General features: G+C 31.0%; 1 protein-coding gene across 1 annotated transcript in view; it reads right to left on the reverse strand.

Moving 5' to 3' along the window:
- Positions 1-11,594, reverse strand: part of LOC133561201 (sodium- and chloride-dependent GABA transporter 2-like) — a 47,020-nt gene extending 35,426 nt beyond the window's left edge. The window contains exons 1-3 of the mRNA XM_061914505.1: positions 11,472-11,594; positions 11,233-11,409; positions 3,923-4,057 (exon numbers count right to left, since the gene is read on the reverse strand). Of these exons, the coding sequence (XP_061770489.1) occupies positions 3,923-4,057; positions 11,233-11,409; positions 11,472-11,478 (319 nt within the window). The 5' untranslated portion in view covers positions 11,479-11,594. The remainder of the gene's footprint in view (positions 1-3,922; positions 4,058-11,232; positions 11,410-11,471) is intronic.
- Between the last annotated feature and the right edge of the window lie 7,553 nt (positions 11,595-19,147).

Here is a 19,147-nt window from a genome sequence, read left to right on the forward strand (position 1 = left end):
TATATTGACGCTTGCATAGGTTTGGTGATAATGTTCCCCGTTAAGCACGGCCGATAACCCCTGAGGCAGATTGCTCATCTGAGGAACGTTGGAAAATAGAAAGAACCATGAGTAGAGATAAAGAATAAAATACAATTGATTTTACCTTTTAAAATAGTTTTTAATCATATTTGTTTTTATATTGTTTTTATTGGTTGTATTTTTATTCATTTTTTGTTTTATTCATTCATTGGTGGAGCATAATATTGTTTTTAACATGGCTGTGCAGCACTTTGGAAACTTTATTGTTGTTTAAATGTGCTATATAAATAAAGTGGATTGGATTGGATTGAAGTAAAACATATGAAGACTAATAGAAAAAAAAGAATATACAGTAAATACATAGAAAAAAACTAAATCTTGCAAAACTAATAGGATAAAAAGTAAAATACAAATGACTTCAATAAAATAATTAATATCAGGTAAAAGCCAAATCGAAAAGCTGGGTTTTAAGCCCGCTGTTAAAAACATGAACATTCTCCGCTGCCCTGAGGTCCTCCGGCAAGCTGTTCCATAGACGGGCGTCATAATGGTGGAAAGATGCCATCCCGTGTCTTTGTGTCCTGACTTTTGCAATAATTAGATAAATGCCCGAGGATCTCAGGGCTAGGTAAGGCTCATGGGGTAAAAGCAATTCTGAAAGATAATAAAGCCCAATACCATAAAAAAAAAAAACATTATAAAACATAAGAAGAACCTTAAAATTGATCCTGAAACCATACTTGCCAACCTTGAGATCTCCGATTTCGGGAGCTGGGGGGCGGGGGGCGTGGTTTGGGGCGGGGCTTGGTTAAGAGGGGAGGAGTATATTCCATCCATTCTTAACACTTATTCCCTTTGGGGTCGCAGGGGGCGCTGGTGCCTATCTTAGCTACAATAAGGCAGAAGGCGGTGTACACCCTGGACAAGTCGCCACCTCATCGCAGTATGTGTAGAAATCTTTATTTATAACTGAATCACTTGTTTATTTTTCAACAAGTTTTTAGTTATTTTTATACCTTTTTTTCCAAATAGTTCAAGAAAGACCACTACAAATGAGCAATATTTAAATCATAAACTGATGACATAGTGCTGTATTTTACTTCTTTATCTTTTTTTTTTCAACCAAAAATGCTTTGCTCTGATTACGGGGTACTTGAATTAAAAAAAATGTTCACGGGGGTACATCTCGGAAAAAAGGTTGAGGACCACTGCTCTAAAAGCCGTAGATGTTATTGTCACATATGCATGCGCAGTGGATGGCAGTATTGTCCTGTTTAAGAGTGTCACAACATTGCTGTTTACGGCAGACAACTAGACGAAAACGTGACTGCTGTTGTTGTGTGTTGTTACCGCGCTGGGAGGACGTTAATGAGACTGTCTAACAATAAACCCACATAAGGGACCAAGAACTCGCCCTCGATAATTCTACAGTTATAACGTCATTGGGCAGGCATTTTGTTTATATTGTGGGAAAGCGGACGTGAAAACAAGCTGTCTACACATCACTCAGGCCCGCATGGAGCTGGAGGGGGCGTGGCCTCCAGCTTCGCCTGAATTTCGGGAGATTTTCGGGAGACAATTTGTCCTGGAAGGTTTTCGGGAGAGGCGCTGAATTTCGGGAGTCTCCCGGAAAATCCGGGAGGGTTGGCAAGTATGAAGACGGGGGAGCCAAGCAGAGATTTTAAAACTGGTGTAATGTGAGCCCGCCTTCTGGTCTTCGTCAGGACACGTGCCGCAGAATTTTGGAGTAGTTGCAAAGATGTAATGACTGTTATAGGAAGACCAGAAAGCAGGACGTCTCTACGACTTGAAATCAGCGTCTCCGTGTTGCCCCAAAAGAGAATTGGGCGAACTCTGGCTATGTGGTTATATTCTTAAAATGATAAAAACCTATAATGATAACATCATTGGATTGATGTATTTTTATTTTAATGGCAAATACATACAGTGTTATACATTGTTTATTGGGACTCTTATTCTTTGCACTTTGTAAACACTTTGTTGCAGCTATTTTATATATGTCCTGTTGCATTCTGGGAAAACCATAACTTAAAATAGTAATATGATTATGTACAATTAAATAATGCCAAGCACCCACCAATTCTAATGGTGCAGTAGCTCTAGTAAATGTTATGTGAGTCACAGTTTTGTTTTTAATGAATATTACTACGCTTATGTTGGTCATTATGGTGGTACTTGGTGAGCCAAGTTTTTTCCGAGTTGGTACTTGGTGAAAAAAGTTTGAGAAGCATTGAGTTATATTTTTTAGCTACTATAAGCGCAGTTGTTGCTAGAGTAGTCGTCATTTAATGCGGCTAAGTATTTTGATTTTATTTACAACAATTCTATGTCTAAACAACCTCACTTGCTGTGAGAAATTATGTAGTTTTACCATATATATATATATATATATATATATATATATATATATATATATATATATATATATATGTATATATGTCTTGATTGGATTATCCAGAGAATAGTGCTCGATACCGTGGTAGAGCGCAATATGTAGGTGTGGGAAAAATCACAAGACTACTTCATCTCTACAGAACTGTTTCATGAGGGGTTCCCTCAATCATCAGGAGATTTTAATGGAAGCATTCACATACAATGGTTTATATAGGGCACAGAGTAGGTGGGTACAGGCAGGCGTAGGGTGTGGTGATTGGCTCATGTGTTACCTAGGAGGTGTTTCCGTCTGTGGCGGGATGTTGAAATGATTTCACTGCGCTTGTTGAGGGATGATAGATCTGGATGATATATAATAAACAGTTTCTCTTTTAAGCATAGGTTGCATCTTTTATCACCACTGTTGTAAGGTGTGCTGGATGCAAGAATTTGCCATGTTATTGAATATTCAACATTATTGTCTTTGAGGTTCCAAATGTGTTTGCTGAGTTCTGTAGAATTCCGCAAAGTCTGGTTTCTAAAGGAGGCGTTGTGATTATTCCATCTTGTTTTGAACGCTCCTTCGGTTAATCCTACGTACGTGTCGGATGTGTTAATGTCCTTGCGTATTACCTTGCGTAATACGCAAGGTATATATCATCCAGATCTATCATCCCTCAACAAGCGCAGTGAAATCATTTCAACATGCCGCCACAGACGGAAACACCTCCTAGGTAACACCTGAGCCAATCACCACGCCCCTACGCCTGCCTGTACCCACCCACTCTGTGCCCTATATAAACCGTGGTATGTGAATGCTTCCATTAAAATCTCCTGATGATTGAGGGAACCCCTCATGAAACAGTTCTGTAGAGATGAAGTAGTCTTGTGGTTTTTCCCACACCTACATATATATATATATATATATATATATATATCCATCCATTTTCTACCGCTTATTCCCTTTCGGGGTCGCGGGGGGCGCCGGCGCCTATCTCAGCTACAATCGGGCGGAAGGCGGGGTACACCCTGGACAAGTCGCCACCTCATCGCAGGGCCAACACAGATAGACAGACAACATTCACACACTAGGGCCAATTTAGTGTTGCCAATCAACCTATCCCCAGGTGCATGTCTTTGGAAGTGGGAGGAAGCCGGAGTACCCGGAGGGAACCCACGCATTCACGGGGAGAACATGCAAACTCCACACAGAAAGATCCCGAGCCTGGATTTGAACCCAGGACTGCAGGACCTTCGTATTGTGAGGCAGACGCACTAACCCCTCTGCCACCGTGAAGCCCATATATATATATATATATATATATATATATATATATATATATATATATATATATATATATACACACACATATATATATACACACATACATACATACATACATAAATACATACACACACACACACATACATATATATATATATTTATTGTATATTTTTATAGAATATATATATATATATATATATGACAAAATAAGTATCCTTATACCTTCAAACAAGGGGCTAATTTTCCTCCAGCATGTTATCCCTCCCTCGCTGGTGAACTGTCCCAGCGCCGTCTCCAGGAAGAAGACTGGAACTCCGCAGGCAAACAGGAAGATGAGATACGGGATAAGGAAAGCCCCTGTGCAGAGAAGAAATGTTATTGTGGATCTGGCGTGAGAGGAAGAGGGGGTGCTGAAAATGATGGAAAGTGATGTGGACGCTGTGGTCAAAGTTGAAATTGCCATAAAGGACATTTTGAGATATTATGCGCCCCTAATGCCATCTAGCAGCTAAAATGCATAGTGCACCCCACACCATTTTGTCATGTTTCATGTGTCAGGTAAACTGTGAGAAATGTGAAGCCCCTCCCTATTGTAAATGATCTATTTATAATGTTTTTTTGTATTTAAAAATCACATTATACATAAAATGTATTTTATACTAATATGATATTTAAAAATGTAAAAAAATTGAATTATCCATCTATACTAAGTATTTTTTCACAAATTATTAAATATTGTATTATTTGGATTATTTTCCATATAATTTATTTTATTCTAAAATGGGCTGAAGGTATGATAATAGTAATGTAAAAAATAAATGATAACTAAATAGACATATATATTAAATCATAACATTAATATTGTATATAAAATTCGAAAATAATTCACATTTTTTGAAAAAATCAAAAGCATGTTTATTCATAATTGTTGACACATATGTTAATCGTAAATGTCTACACTTTTTCTTACATTGTACAAACATATTCTTCAGTATATGAATATATATGTTATGTTAAAGTAATATGATGTTTGAAATTGCTGAGATGTCAAATTATCTATTTAATATTAAGTTTTTTTGTAATTTTTAATTTTCTTCTTAAGTATAGAAATAGTATAACACACATCGTAATATGATTTTTATAAATGTTACAATGTTAGATTATCTATTATATATGTATACATATTTATTTATTCATTTATTATTATTATTATTTTACAAATTATAGAAAATGTTATTATTTTTTCAATGATTTCCATATATTTTAGTTTATTGTATGGAGTCATAGTGCTAATACTTATATAAATCATAACATAATAATTATACGTAATAATGATAACTAATATTAAACATACAATTCCAAAATTATACACTCATAATTGTTTTTAATACTTTTCAACAAAATAATTATTTATTTTTTTTCATAATTTTCCAAGCATATTTTTTGTAAATTTCCACACATTTTCTCATGTTGTATATACAACTATCTTCTTCAGTATATTAATAGTATAACACATTTTATAGAAATATGATTTTTTTTAAGTATTATAATGTTAGATTATGTATAAAAAATAAATATATGATAATAGTGCTGATAAATATATAAATTATAAAATAATAAATACATATCAATTATAACTAATATTAAATATAACATTTTAAAATGATACACACTGTTATCATTTTTAATAATTTTTACAAAATAATACAAAAAAATTAATCATTTTCCACACATATTTTTTGTAAATTTCCCACACATTTTTGTTAAGTATACAAATTGTATAACACAGTTTATAGTAATATGATATTCAGAAAGTTTAAAATGTTCAATAATCTTACATTTTTAATAATTTTTACAAAATAATACAAAAATATTCATAATTTTCCACACATATTTTTTGTAAATTTCCCACACATTTTTGTTAAGTATACAAATTGTATAACACAGTTTATAGTAATATGATATTCAGAAAGTTTAAAATGTTCAATAATCTCACATTTTTAATATTTTTTTAAAAATAATACAAAAAAATTCATAATTCTCCACACATATTTTTTGTAAATTTCCCACACATTTTTGTTAAGTATATAAATTGTATAACACAGTTTATAGTAATATGATATTCAGAAAGTTTAAAATGTTCAATAATCTCACATTTTTAATAATTTTTACAAAATAATACAAAAGAATTCATAATTTTCCAAACATATTTTTTGTAAATTTCCCACACATTTTTAAGTATATAAATTGTATAACACAGTTTATAGTAATATGATATTTAGAAAGTTTAAAATGTTCAATAATCATATACATTTTATAAATAGTAAAATAATATAAATAATATTGAGAGTTTTTAAATTACAAAACATGTCATTCTTTTTTTCAGTAATTTCTATATACTTTCTTTTATTACATAAAGGCATAAAAAGTATAATAATAGTACAATAAATACAGTAATATTATTCTCCAGAAAAATTCTAAAATAATTCACAAAATTGCCATTTTTTTAAATAATTTTTTTGACAAAACAATGACAAATTCTCATTTTTTATTCACAATTGTCCACACATTTTCACATTGTTTACAAAAATATTCTGCTCGTAGGTATAATAATAGTACACTACCTTAAATAACAATATAATGTTATTCATTTCTAAATTAATTATTTAAAATGTCTCTGTTTTGTCAATTTCCATACATTTTCTTATATTCGCATAATAAGTATAGTCTAGTAAAATGAAATTTAACAATGTTTTGAACCGTTAAGTATTGTTTTGTACAAATCATAAAAAGATTAATGATTTTTAATGATAGTATACTACCTTAAAAAACAATTTAATGTTTTTAATTTTTAAGTTAATTATTTAAAATGTCTTTGTTTTGTCAAATTCCATACATTTTCTTACATTCGCATAATAAGTATAGTCCAGTAAGATGTGAAGTGAAGTGAATTATATTTATATAGCGCTTTTTCTCTAGTGTAAAGTGTCTTGCCCAAGGACACAACGGCAGTGACTAGGATGGCGGAAGCGGGAATCGAACCTGCAACCCTCAAGTTGCTGACATGGCCGCTCTACCAACCGAGCTATACCGCCCCTTACTATCTCAAATAACAATACAATGTTATTCATTTTGAAGATAATTATTAAAAAATATCTTTGTTTCGTCAATTTCCTTAAGTTTTTTTTACATTTGTGTAATAAGTATAGTCTAGCAAGATGAAAGAAATTGACAAAACAATTTGCAATTACCGTTAAGTATTGGTTTGTGCAAATTATAAAAACATTAATGATTTTTAATGATAGTATACTACCTTAAATAACAATATAATGTTATTCATTTTGAAGATAATCATTAAAAATATCTTAGTTTCGTCAATTTCCTTTGGTTTTTTTTACATTTGTGTAATAAGTATAGTCTAGTAAGATGAAAGAAATTGACAAAACAATTTGCAATTACCGTTAAGTATTGGTTTGTGCAAATTATAAAAAGATGAATGATTTTTAATGATAGTATACTACCTTAAATAAAAATATGTTATTCATTTAGAAGATAATTATTAAAGATATCTTTGTTTCGTCAATTTCCTTAGGTTTTTTTTTACATTTGTGTAATAAGTATAGACTAGTAAGATGAAAGAAATTGACAAAACAATTTGCAATTACCGTTAAGTATTGGTTTGTGCAAATTATAAAAACATTAATGATTTTTAATGATAGTATACTACCTTAAATAACGATATAATGTTATTCATTTCGAAGATAATTATTAAAAATATCTTTGTTTCGTCAATTTCCTTAGGGTTTTTTTTTACATTTGTGTAATAAGTATAGACTAGTAAGATGAAATTTAACAATGTTTTGAATAATCGATTTGCAATTACTATTAAGAATTGTTTTGTACAAATTATAAAAAGATCAATGATTTTTAATGATAGTATACTACCTTAAATAACAATATAATGTCATTCATTTAGAAGATAATCATTAAAAATATCTTTGTTTCGTCAATTTCCTTTGGTTTTTTTTACATTTGTGTAATAAGTATAGTCTAGTAAGATGAAAGAAATTGACAAAACAATTTGCAATTACCGTTAAGTATTGGTTTGTGCAAATTATAAAAACATTAATGATTTTTAATGATAGTATACTACCTTAAATAACAATATAATGTTATTCATTTTGAAGATAATTATTAAATTGATCTTTGTTTTGTCAATTTCCTTAGATTTTCTTACATTTGCACAATAAGTATAGTCCAGTAAGATGATATTTAACAATGTTTTGAATAATCGATTTGCAATTACCGTTAAGATTGGTTTGTACAAATTATAAAAACATTAATGATTTTTAATGATAGTATACTACCTTAAATAACAATATAATGTTATTCATTTCGAATATAATTATTAAAAAATATCTTTGTTTCGTCAATTTCCTTAGTTTTTTTTCACATTTGTGTAATAAGTATAGTCTAGTAAGATGAAAGAAATTGACAAAACAATTTGCAATTACCGTTAAGTATTGGTTTGTGCAAATTATAAAAAGATGAATGATTTTTAATGATAGTATACTACCTTAAATAACGATATAATGTTATTCATTTAGAAGATAATTATTAAAGATATCTTTGTTTCGTCAATTTCCTTAGGTTTTTTTTACATTTGTGTAATAAGTATAGTCTCGTAAGATGAAAGAAATTGACAAAACAATTTGCAATTACCATTAAGTATTGGTTTGTGCAAATTATAAAAACTTTAATGATTTTTAATGATAGTATACTACCTTAAATAACAATATAATGTTATTCATTTCGAAGATAATTATTAAAAATATCTTTGTTTTGTCAATTTCCTTAGATTTTCTTACATATGCGTAATAAGTATATTATAGTAAGATGAAATTTAACAATGTTTTGAATAATCGATTTGCAATTACCATTAAGTATTGGTTTGTACAAATTATAAAAAGATCAATGATTTTTAATGATAGTATACTACCTTAAATAACAACATAATGTTATTCATTTTGAAGATAATTATTAAAAATATCTTTGTTTCGTCAATTTCCTTAAATTTTTTTTTTACATTTGTGTAATAAGTATATTATAGTAAGATGAAAGAAATTGACAAAACAATTTGCAATTACCGTTAAGTATTGGTTTGTGCAAATTATAAAAACATTAATGATTTTTAATGATAGTATACTACCTTAAATAACAACATAAAGTTATTCATTTCGAAGATAATTATTAAAAATATCTTTGTTTCGTCAATTTCCTTAGGTTTTTTTTACATTTGTGTAATAAGTATAGTCTCGTAAGATGAAAGAAATTGACAAAACAATTTGCAATTACCGTTAAGTATTGGTTTGTGCAAATTATAAAAAGATGAATGATTTTTAATGATAGTATACTACCTTAAATAAAAATATGTTATTCATTTAGAAGATAATTATTAAAGATATCTTTGTTTCGTCAATTTCCTTAGGTTTTTTTTTTACATTTGTGTAATAAGTATAGTCTCGTAAGATGAAAGAAATTGACAAAACAATTTGCAATTACCATTAAGTATTGGTTTGTGCAAATTATAAAAACATTAATGATTTTTAATGATAGTATACTACCTTAAATAACAATATAATGTTATTCATTTTGAAGATAATTATTAAAAATATCTTTGTTTCGTCAATTTCCTTAGATTTTCTTACATTTGCATAATAAGTATATTATAGTAAGATGATATTTAACAATGTTTTGAATAATCGATTTGCAATTACTATTAAGAATTGTTTTGTACAAATTATAAAAACATTAATGATTTTTAATGATAGTATACTACCTTAAATAACAATATAATGTTATTCATTTTGAAGATAATTATTAAAAATATCTTTGTTTTGTCAATTTCCTTAGTTTTTTTTTAGATTTGTGTAATAAGTATAGTCTAGTAAGATGAAAGAAATTGACAAAACAATTTGCAATTACCATTAAGTATTGGTTTGTGCAAATTATAAAAACATTAATGATTTTTAATGATAGTATACTACCTTAAATAACAAAACAATGTTATTCATTTCGAAGATAATTATTAAAAATATCTTTGTTTCGTCAATTTCCTTAAGTTTTTTTTACATTTGGGTAATAAGTATAGTCTAGTAAGATGAAATTTAACAATGTTTTGAATAATCGATTTGCAATTACTATTAAGAATTGTTTTGTACAAATTATAAAAAGATCAATGATTTTTAATGATAGTATACTACCTTAAATAACAATATAATGGTATTCATTTCGAAGATAATTATTAAAAATATCTTTGTTTCGTCAATTTCCTTCGTTTTTTTTACATTTGTGTAATAAGTATAGTCTCGTAAGATGAAATAAATTGACAAAACAATTTGCAATTACCGTTAAGTATTGGTTTGTGCAAATTATAAAAACATTAATGATTTTTAATGATAGTATACTACCTTAAATAACAACATAAAGTTATTCATTTCGAAGATAATTATTAAAAATATCTTTGTTTCGTCAATTTCCTTAGGTTTTTTTTACATTTGTGTATAAGTATGGTCTCGAAAGATGAAAGAAATTGACAAAACAATTTGCAATTACCGTTAAGTATTGGTTTGTGCAAATTATAAAAAGATGAATGATTTTTAATGATAGTATACTACCTTAAATAACGATATAATGTTATTCATTTCGAAGATAATTATTAAAAATATCTTTGTTTCGTCAATTTCCTTAGGGTTTTTTTTTACATTTGTGTAATAAGTATAGTCTAGTAAGATGAAATTTAACAATGTTTTGAATAATCGATTTGCAATTACTATTAAGAATTGTTTTGTACAAATTATAAAAAGATCAATGATTTTTAATGATAGTATACTACCTTAAATAACAATATAATGTTATTCATTTTGAAGATAATTATTAAAAATATCTTTGTTTCGTCAATTTCCTTAAGTTTTTTTTTACATTTGTGTAATAAGTATAGTCTAGTAAGATGAAAGAAATTGACAAAACAATTTGCAATTACCGTTAAGTATTGGTTTGTGCAAATGATATAAAAAAAATCATAATTTTTTTTTCCGGGAATTTCCATATCATTTCTAAAATTACCGAAAAAGGCTGTGTTTTGGGGTATTTTTCATCGAATAACCATCATGCTAAGGTACCACTTTGCAACAATCCCGTCCAGTTCGAAGCGTGACTGCGCGGTTGCGTCATCACGCAGCCTCGCCTACATCGAGGTCGCGGCCGCCAGAGGGTTAACCGAAAATCCGTCTATTGGAGTCCTGGCGTAACGTTTCTGCCTCTGTGAGGACAGCTGCTGCCAGTGAGAAGCAACAACAGCTGTCTGACCCCGCTAGGCCCTGACCTTTGACCCTGCCCCCAGAGAGCAGAACGACCGCATGCTGTTCCCAGACCCGGAGTGGGTCAGTTTCTTTTTTTAAACCGCTCGGCTGCAGCCATACAGAAAGTCCCAAGACATATAAATGATGTTATGACAAAAAAAGATGTCTCACCTCCTCCGTTCTTGTAGCAGAGGTACGGGAATCGCCACATGTTGCCCAAGCCGATGATGGAGCCGGCAACGGATAGAATGAACTCCACCTTGTTGCTCCACTGACCCCTCTCCTCCATCTTCTCCTCCGAGGCGGGCGGAGGGTCCACGGTCTGGAGGCCCGCCCTGGCAACATGGTCTTGGGAGAAGCGAGGGCTTGATTCAGGCTATATGGACCACATTGGACCGTGCCAGGCTTACCTTTCATTGCTGTGTCTCACACCCGGGCTTCCTGCACGGGGGATCTAGCAGTTAATGCTCAGGTTTTAGAATTTAACTTGAGTGCGGCGAGAGAGGCGGGTGGGTTGCAGGGAGGAGGCGGGGGCTTCCAAGCTTCTCGGCTTAGGCCGGCCTCTGCGTGTCCGGGCAAGAGCAAAGTGCAGCGCTTGACCGCCTGCCGGGTAAAAACCTCCTTGATACTTTGTCAACATGAAAATAATATCATATACCTAGGATATTTATAGTATTAGGAATGTGTAAAAAAATGCTGATTTTTTTCAAATGAATTTGTCCAAAAAAAGAGCCTGGAAGTGCTGACAGTAATGACATTTTTCATAATTTGTACAAAAAAACCCTGTTTCTATATGAGTTGGGAAATTGTGTTGGATGTAAATATAGACGGAATACATCCATCCATCCATCCATTTTCTACCGCTTATTCCCTTTCGGGGTCGCGGGGGGTGCTGGCGCCTATCTCAGCTACAATCGGGCGGAAGGCGGGGTACACCCTGGACAAGTCGCCACCTCATCGCAGGGCCAACACAGATAGACAGACAACATTCAAACACTAGGGCCAATTTAGTGTTGCCAATCAACCTATCCCCAGGTGCATGTCTTTGGAAGTGGGAGGAAGCCGGAGTACCCGGAGGGAACCCACGCATTCACGGGGAGAACATGCAAACTCCACACAGAAAGATCCCGAGCCAGGATTTGAACCCAGGACTGCAGGACCTTCGTATTGTGAGGCAGATGCACTAACCCCTCTTCCACCGTGAATACAATGATTTGCAAATAATTTTCAACCCATTTTCAATTGAATGCACTACAAAGACAATATATTTGATGTTCAAACTCAAACTTTATTAATTTTTATTGCAAATAATAATTACCTTAGAATTTCATGGCTGCAACACGTGACAAAGTAGTTGGGAAAGGGCATGTTCAATCACCTTTTCTCTTAAAAACACTCAACTCTTTTCTCTTGGGCGGCATAGCTCGGTTGGTAGAGCGGCCGTGCCAGCAACTTGAGGGTTGCAGGTTCGATTCCCGCTTCCGCCATCCTAGACGCTGCCGTTGTGTCCTTGGGCAAGACACTTTACATCACCTTTTCTCTTAAAAACACTCAACTCTTTTCTCTCGGGCGGCATAGCTCGGTTGGTAGAGCGGCCGTGCCAGCAACTTGAGGGTTGCAGGTTTGATTCCCGCTTCCGCCATCCTAGACACTGCCGTTGTGTCCTTGGGCAAGACACTTAACATCACCTTTTCTCTTAAAAACACTCAATTCTTTTCTCTCGGACGGCATAGCTCGGTTGGTAGAGCGGCCGTGCCAGCAACTTGAGGGTTGCAGGTTCGATTCCCGCTTCCGCCATCCTAGACACTGCCGTTGTGTCCTTGGGCAAGACACTTTACATCACCTTTTCTCTTAAAAACACTCAACTCTTTTCTCTCGGGCGGCATAGCTCGGTTGGTAGAGCGTCCGTGCCAGCAACTTGAGGGTTGCAGGTTCGATTCCCGCTCCCGCCATCCTAGTCACTGCCGTTGTGTCCTTGGGCAAGACACTTTACACACCTGCCCCCAGTGCCACCCACACTGGTTTAAATGTAACTTAGATATTGGGTGTCACTTTGTAAAACGCTTTGAGTCACTAGAGAAAAGCGCTATATAAATATAATTATCTGAGAGGCATATGTAGTCATCAAAAGAGCCACATCTGGCTCTAGAGCCATAGGTTCTGGTTTGTCGACAAATTGGAAGTTGCTGGCAGTCTTCAAAGTACCCCAAAGCTGCCACAAATGATTGGAGGATGCGGGAAGAACTGTGGATCACATGGGACTGTCTACCCCGCAGTTTTTGAGGACCAGTCATAGACAATTTTTAGAGTGAAAAGCAAATTTTATTTTCACTCGCATACAAATCATTTCAACTTGGATTGTTTCCCTGGCTTCCAGACTCTCCCGAAGGACACTGCAGCGAAGACACAACTGACTCCCTTCTTGTCTCTCATGGACACACACCTGTTGTTGTGAACTTTGGACTAGCGACTGCACAATACATCAAGGCCGCGGAACAGAGACACACTACAGGCTTACACACGCACATCCGCAAAAATATACGCCACACATACACACCCCACCCCCCCAACCCAACACCCGCGACGCAAATCCCATAGGGGTGATGAATGGATGGTCAGCGCCTGAGAGCTGCGACCTACCACCATGACCTTGAACTACCTTCCCTCTGTTGCTAGATATCTCGACATGTATGTTGTAATATGTATATATGTGCTTTGCTATGGACGTTTTTTTCCCACTCCTTCCCCAGCGTTTACCTTTTTCCCATCTTTTACGGGGCGCCTTGTGGCGACCCATCAGCGTTCTTGTTCTGTAACCCTGTACACTGTTTGTTTGTCTAATCTTGAACAGGTTTGTGCTGAAAACAAAGTTTTGTTGTACTTGTTGCAATGACAATAAAGACCTTCCTACTTACCTACCTATAAACGTTTGGGAACTGAGGAAACTAATTGTTGAAGCTTTGAAAGTGGAATTCTTTCCCATTCTTGTTTTATGTAGAGCTTCAGTCGTTCAACAGTCCGGGGTCTCTGCTGTCATATTTTACGCTTCATAATGTGCCACACATTTTCAATGGGAGACAGGTCTGGACTGCAGGCGGGCCAGGAAAGTACCCGCACTCTTTTACCACGAAGTCACGCTGTTGTAACACGTGGCTTGGCATTGTCTTGCTGAAATAAGCAGGGGCGTCCATGATAACGTTGCTTGGATGACAACATATGTTGCTCCAAAACCTGTATGTACCTTTCAGCATTAATGGTGCCGTCACAGATGTGTAAGTTACCCATGCCTTGGGCACTAATACACCCCCATACCATCACAGATGCTGGCTTTTGAACTTCGCGCCTATAAAAATCTGGATGGTTATTTTCCTCTTTGTTCCAGAAGACGCCACGTCCACAGTTTCCAAATATAATTTGAAATGTGGACTCGTCAGACCACAGAATACTTTTCCACTTTGCATCAGTCCATCTTAGATGAGTTCGGGCCCAGCCAAGCCAGCGGTGTTTCAGGGTGTTGTTGATAAATGAGTTTTGCTTTGCATAGCAGAGTTTTAACTTGCACTTACAGTTGTAGCAACCAACTGTCGTTACTGACAGTGGCTTTATGAAGTGTTCCTGAGCCCATGTGGTGATATCCTTTACACACTGATGTCTGTTTTTGATGCAGTACCGCCTGAAGGATCAAATGTCCGTAATATCATCGCTTACGTGCAGTGATTTCTCCAGATTCTCTGAACCTTTTGATGATTTTACAGACCGTAGATGGTAAAATCCCTAAATTCCTTGCAATAGCTCGTTGAGAAATGTTGTTCTAAAACTGTTCGACTATTTGCTTACAAAGTGGTGACCCTCACCCCATCCTTGTTTGTGAATTACTTAGCATTTCATGGAAGCTGCTTTTATACCCAATCATGGCACCCACCTGTTCCCAATTAGCCTGCACACCTGTGGGATGTTCCATATAAGTGTTTGATGAGCATTCCTCAACATTATCAGTATTTATTGCTACCTTTCTCAACTTCTTTGTCACGTGTTGCTGGCATTAAATTAAAAAATTAATGATTTTTTGCAAAAAAAAAATGTATCAGTTTGAAAATCAAATATGTTGTTTTTGCTTTGTTATATTTACATCCAATACAATTTCCCAAATCATTTGGAAACGGGGTTTGTACACATATCTTGCTTTTACATAAGACTAGTATAAGAAACATATGGAAATTACTGGAAAAAAATAAATGGATAAATGTTTTGTCATTTGTAAAAAAAAAAGAAAAAAAAAAGTTTTTGAATAAATAATTTAACATTTAAGATATATTCTTACAAAATGTGTTGTACCAATATTATAGTGAAGATAATACTATTTATGCAAGAAAATGGGTGGAAATGTATGATTTTTTTAATGTTTATTTGTAAAAAATGTTTTTAATAATAATTAGAAATAGATCATTTGAAACCATTTTAAATATTGTATCAATGTAAAAGGTGTTATAATAATACAATACACGAAACTATTTTTAAATAAGTGCAATGATATTTTATTATTATATTAAATTTATGAAAAATAATTTGAAAACTGTATTGTTTAAAAAACAAACTTTAGGTATTGTAAAACATTTTACATTATTATATTCATACAAAACGTGTTATACTTACAATACTTGGTCAACATGAAAATATTTCTAAATAATATATAATGTTATTAATACCTGACTACAATATTTATAGTATTATGAATGTTAAAAGAATTCAGATTTTTTAAATCAATTTGTCCAAAAAGAAAAGTATTTTATTACTGTATTGTACTATTATTGTACCTAAAACAGAGTCTAAAAGTGCTGGAAACGTAATGACATTTTTTGTAATATTTACAAAAAAACACTTACTGCAAATATGTAGTACTAATATTACACATGTTTTACTTTTAAATAAATAAGACTAATATAAAAAATATATGGAAATTACTGGGAAAAAAATGAATAAATGTTTTGCCATTTGTAAAAAATAAAAAAATAATTTTTTTTTTTAAATAAATAATTCAACATTTTAGATATATTCCCTTAAAATGTGTTCTACTAATATTATAGTGACGATTATACTATTTATGCAAGAAAATGTGTGGAAATTTATAATTTTTTAAATGTTTATTTTGTTAAAAAAAAAAATTGAAATATATAATTTGAAACAATTTGAAATATTGTATTATTGTAAAATGTGTTATGATACTTTGTTAACATGAAACTATTTTTAAATAATTGCAATGATATTTTATTATTATATTAAATTTATGAAAAATAATTTGGAAAATGTATGGTTTGAAAAAAAAACTTTAGGTAATTTAAAACATTTTAAATTATTATATTCATACAAAACATGTCATTCTTACAATACTTGGTCAACATGAAAATATTTCGAAATATTATATTATGTTATTAATACCTGACTACAATATTTATAGCATTATGAATGTGTATAAAATTCAGATTTTTTAAAATCAATTTGTTAAAAAAAATATTTTATTACAAAAAGTCTAAAAGTGCTGGAAACGTAATGACATTTTTCGTAATTTTTACAAAAAATAACTTACTGCAAATACATAGTACTAAAATTATACATGTTTTGCTTTTACATAAGACTAATATAAGAAACTTTTGGAAAATACTGGAAAAAAAAGTTTCAACATTTGAAGAAAAAAAAGTTTTTGAATTAATTATTTTAGATATATTCTTATAAAATGTGTTTTACTAATATTATAGTGAAGATAATACTATTTATGCAAGAAAATATGTGGAAATGTATTTTTTTTAATGTTGATTTGTAAAAAAAAAGAAGATAATAATTAGAAATAGGTCCCCGCGAGCCCAAAGGGAATAAGCGGTAGAAAATGGATGGATGGATAGAAATAGATAATTTGAAACATTTTAAAAATGTTATTAATGTAAAATATGTTATAGTACTTTATCAACATGAAATAAATTTATGAAAAATCTTTTGAAAACTATCGTTTGAAAAAAAAAACTTTTTGGTAATTAAAATTTTTTAGAAATATTATATTCATACAAAATGTGTTATACTTACAATACTTGGTCAACATGAAAATATTTCTAAATAATATATAATGTTATTAATACCTGACTACAATATTTATAGTATTATGAATGCTTTTGTTTATTTTTTTATCAGTTTGTAAAAAAAAAAGTATTCTATTAACATATTGGACTATTATTGTACCTAAAAACAGAGGCTTTTTTTGTAAATATATGAAAATATATATAAAGTGCAGAAAAATAATGAATTTTTTCATAATTTAAACAAAAACATTTACTGCAAATATATAGTACTAATATTATACCTTTTTGCTTTTATATCAGAATAATATAAGAACAATATAGAAATTACTGGAATTTTTTTATATAAATGTTTTACTCTATCTGTGTTGGCCCTGCGATGAAGTGGCGACTTGTCCAGGGTGTACACCACCTTCCGCCCGATTGAAGCTGAGATAGGCACCAGGGCACCCCGCGACCCTGAAGGGAAAAGGCGGTAGGAAATGGATGGATGGAAGAAAAAAAAAACTAACAGAAAACAAATTTTTTAAATAGATAATTCCTCATTTTAGATATATTTTTTAAAATGTGTTGTACTAATATTTTACTGAAGAATATACTATTTATGCAAGAGAATGTGTGGAAATGTAAGATTTTTTTTCATGTTGATTTAAAAAAAAATTATAAAAAGATAATTTGAAACATTTTAAAATATTGTTTTACTGAAAAATGTGTTATAATATTGTATCAATTAAGTCTTTTTAAATAACTAACATGGTATTTTATTATTATATAAAATTTACAAAAATATTATTTGAAAAATTCATCATTGAAAAAAATATTTTGATAATTTGTAGCATTTTACATTATTATATTCACACAAAACTTGAAAATATTGTTTAAAAATATAAATATTGATTTCAAAAAAAGGTTATAAATAGATAATTTAAAACATTTTTAAATGTTGTATACATATATTTTAAGAAAAAAAGAGAGAGAAAGAAAGGGAGACAAATGTGTTATACCATTATTATACTGAATATATTGAAAATTAAATGTAATTAAATATATTTTTTTAAATGGATGAAACATTTAAAATATTTTTGTAGTAACATTATATTGTTACAAAATGTGGTATACTATTATTATACCTAAAAACAGAGCTTTTTTGCATAAAGTCAAAGAAAATGTGTTGATAGTAATAAAAAATAAACAATTTTCTCAATTTGTCAAAAATGTATAAAAACATACTTTAAGATAGTGCGAATTATCTTTGAATTTTTCTAGAGTTTAATAACTGCCTTTATTATAGTTTTTTATACCTTTTATTAGGGTTGTAAAAAAAAAGATTTTCAAGTAAGTTGCGATTCTTAATAGATTTTTTAAATAGTTTAACATAATGACAATTTTTGATATATTATTATAAAATGTGTTATATTCTTTTATACTGAATTAGTTAGTTTTAGTATGTACAATGTGAGTGGAAATTTATGAAAAATATTACAAATTCAGTATTTAAAAAAACACAATACTCATAAATACATCATTTAAAACATTTTAAACATACAACAATAAATTGTTACACTGTTATACTGAGAAAGATATTTTTGTATAATATATAATGTAAAAAAACATGGAAGTTTATGAACTATTTTAATGATGAATTATTAATAAAAAACAAGAGAAACATTTTAAATATAGTCCTATAAAATGCCTTATACTAAAATACTGAATATACTTTATATGCACAATCTAAGAAAATGTGTCAAATTCAAAATATAAAATGTTTGCTTGGTGAAAATTTTTTATTTTTCAAAACATGTTTTAAATATATTACTTATACTGAAGATGTATTTATATACTATATCATGTATGAAGATTTATGACAAATTATTTGTAAAAACACTTCTAGAGTTTAAATTATTTGAAATAAATTACTATAAAATGTGTTATACTACTATACTGAAAATAATGTTTACGCGCAATATAAGAAAATGTGTATATATTTCAAAATATTGTTCAAATATATTAGTCTTATACTG

Source organism: Nerophis ophidion, linkage group LG10 (assembly GCF_033978795.1).
Source record: "Nerophis ophidion isolate RoL-2023_Sa linkage group LG10, RoL_Noph_v1.0, whole genome shotgun sequence".
Taxonomy (NCBI): domain Eukaryota; kingdom Metazoa; phylum Chordata; class Actinopteri; order Syngnathiformes; family Syngnathidae; genus Nerophis; species Nerophis ophidion.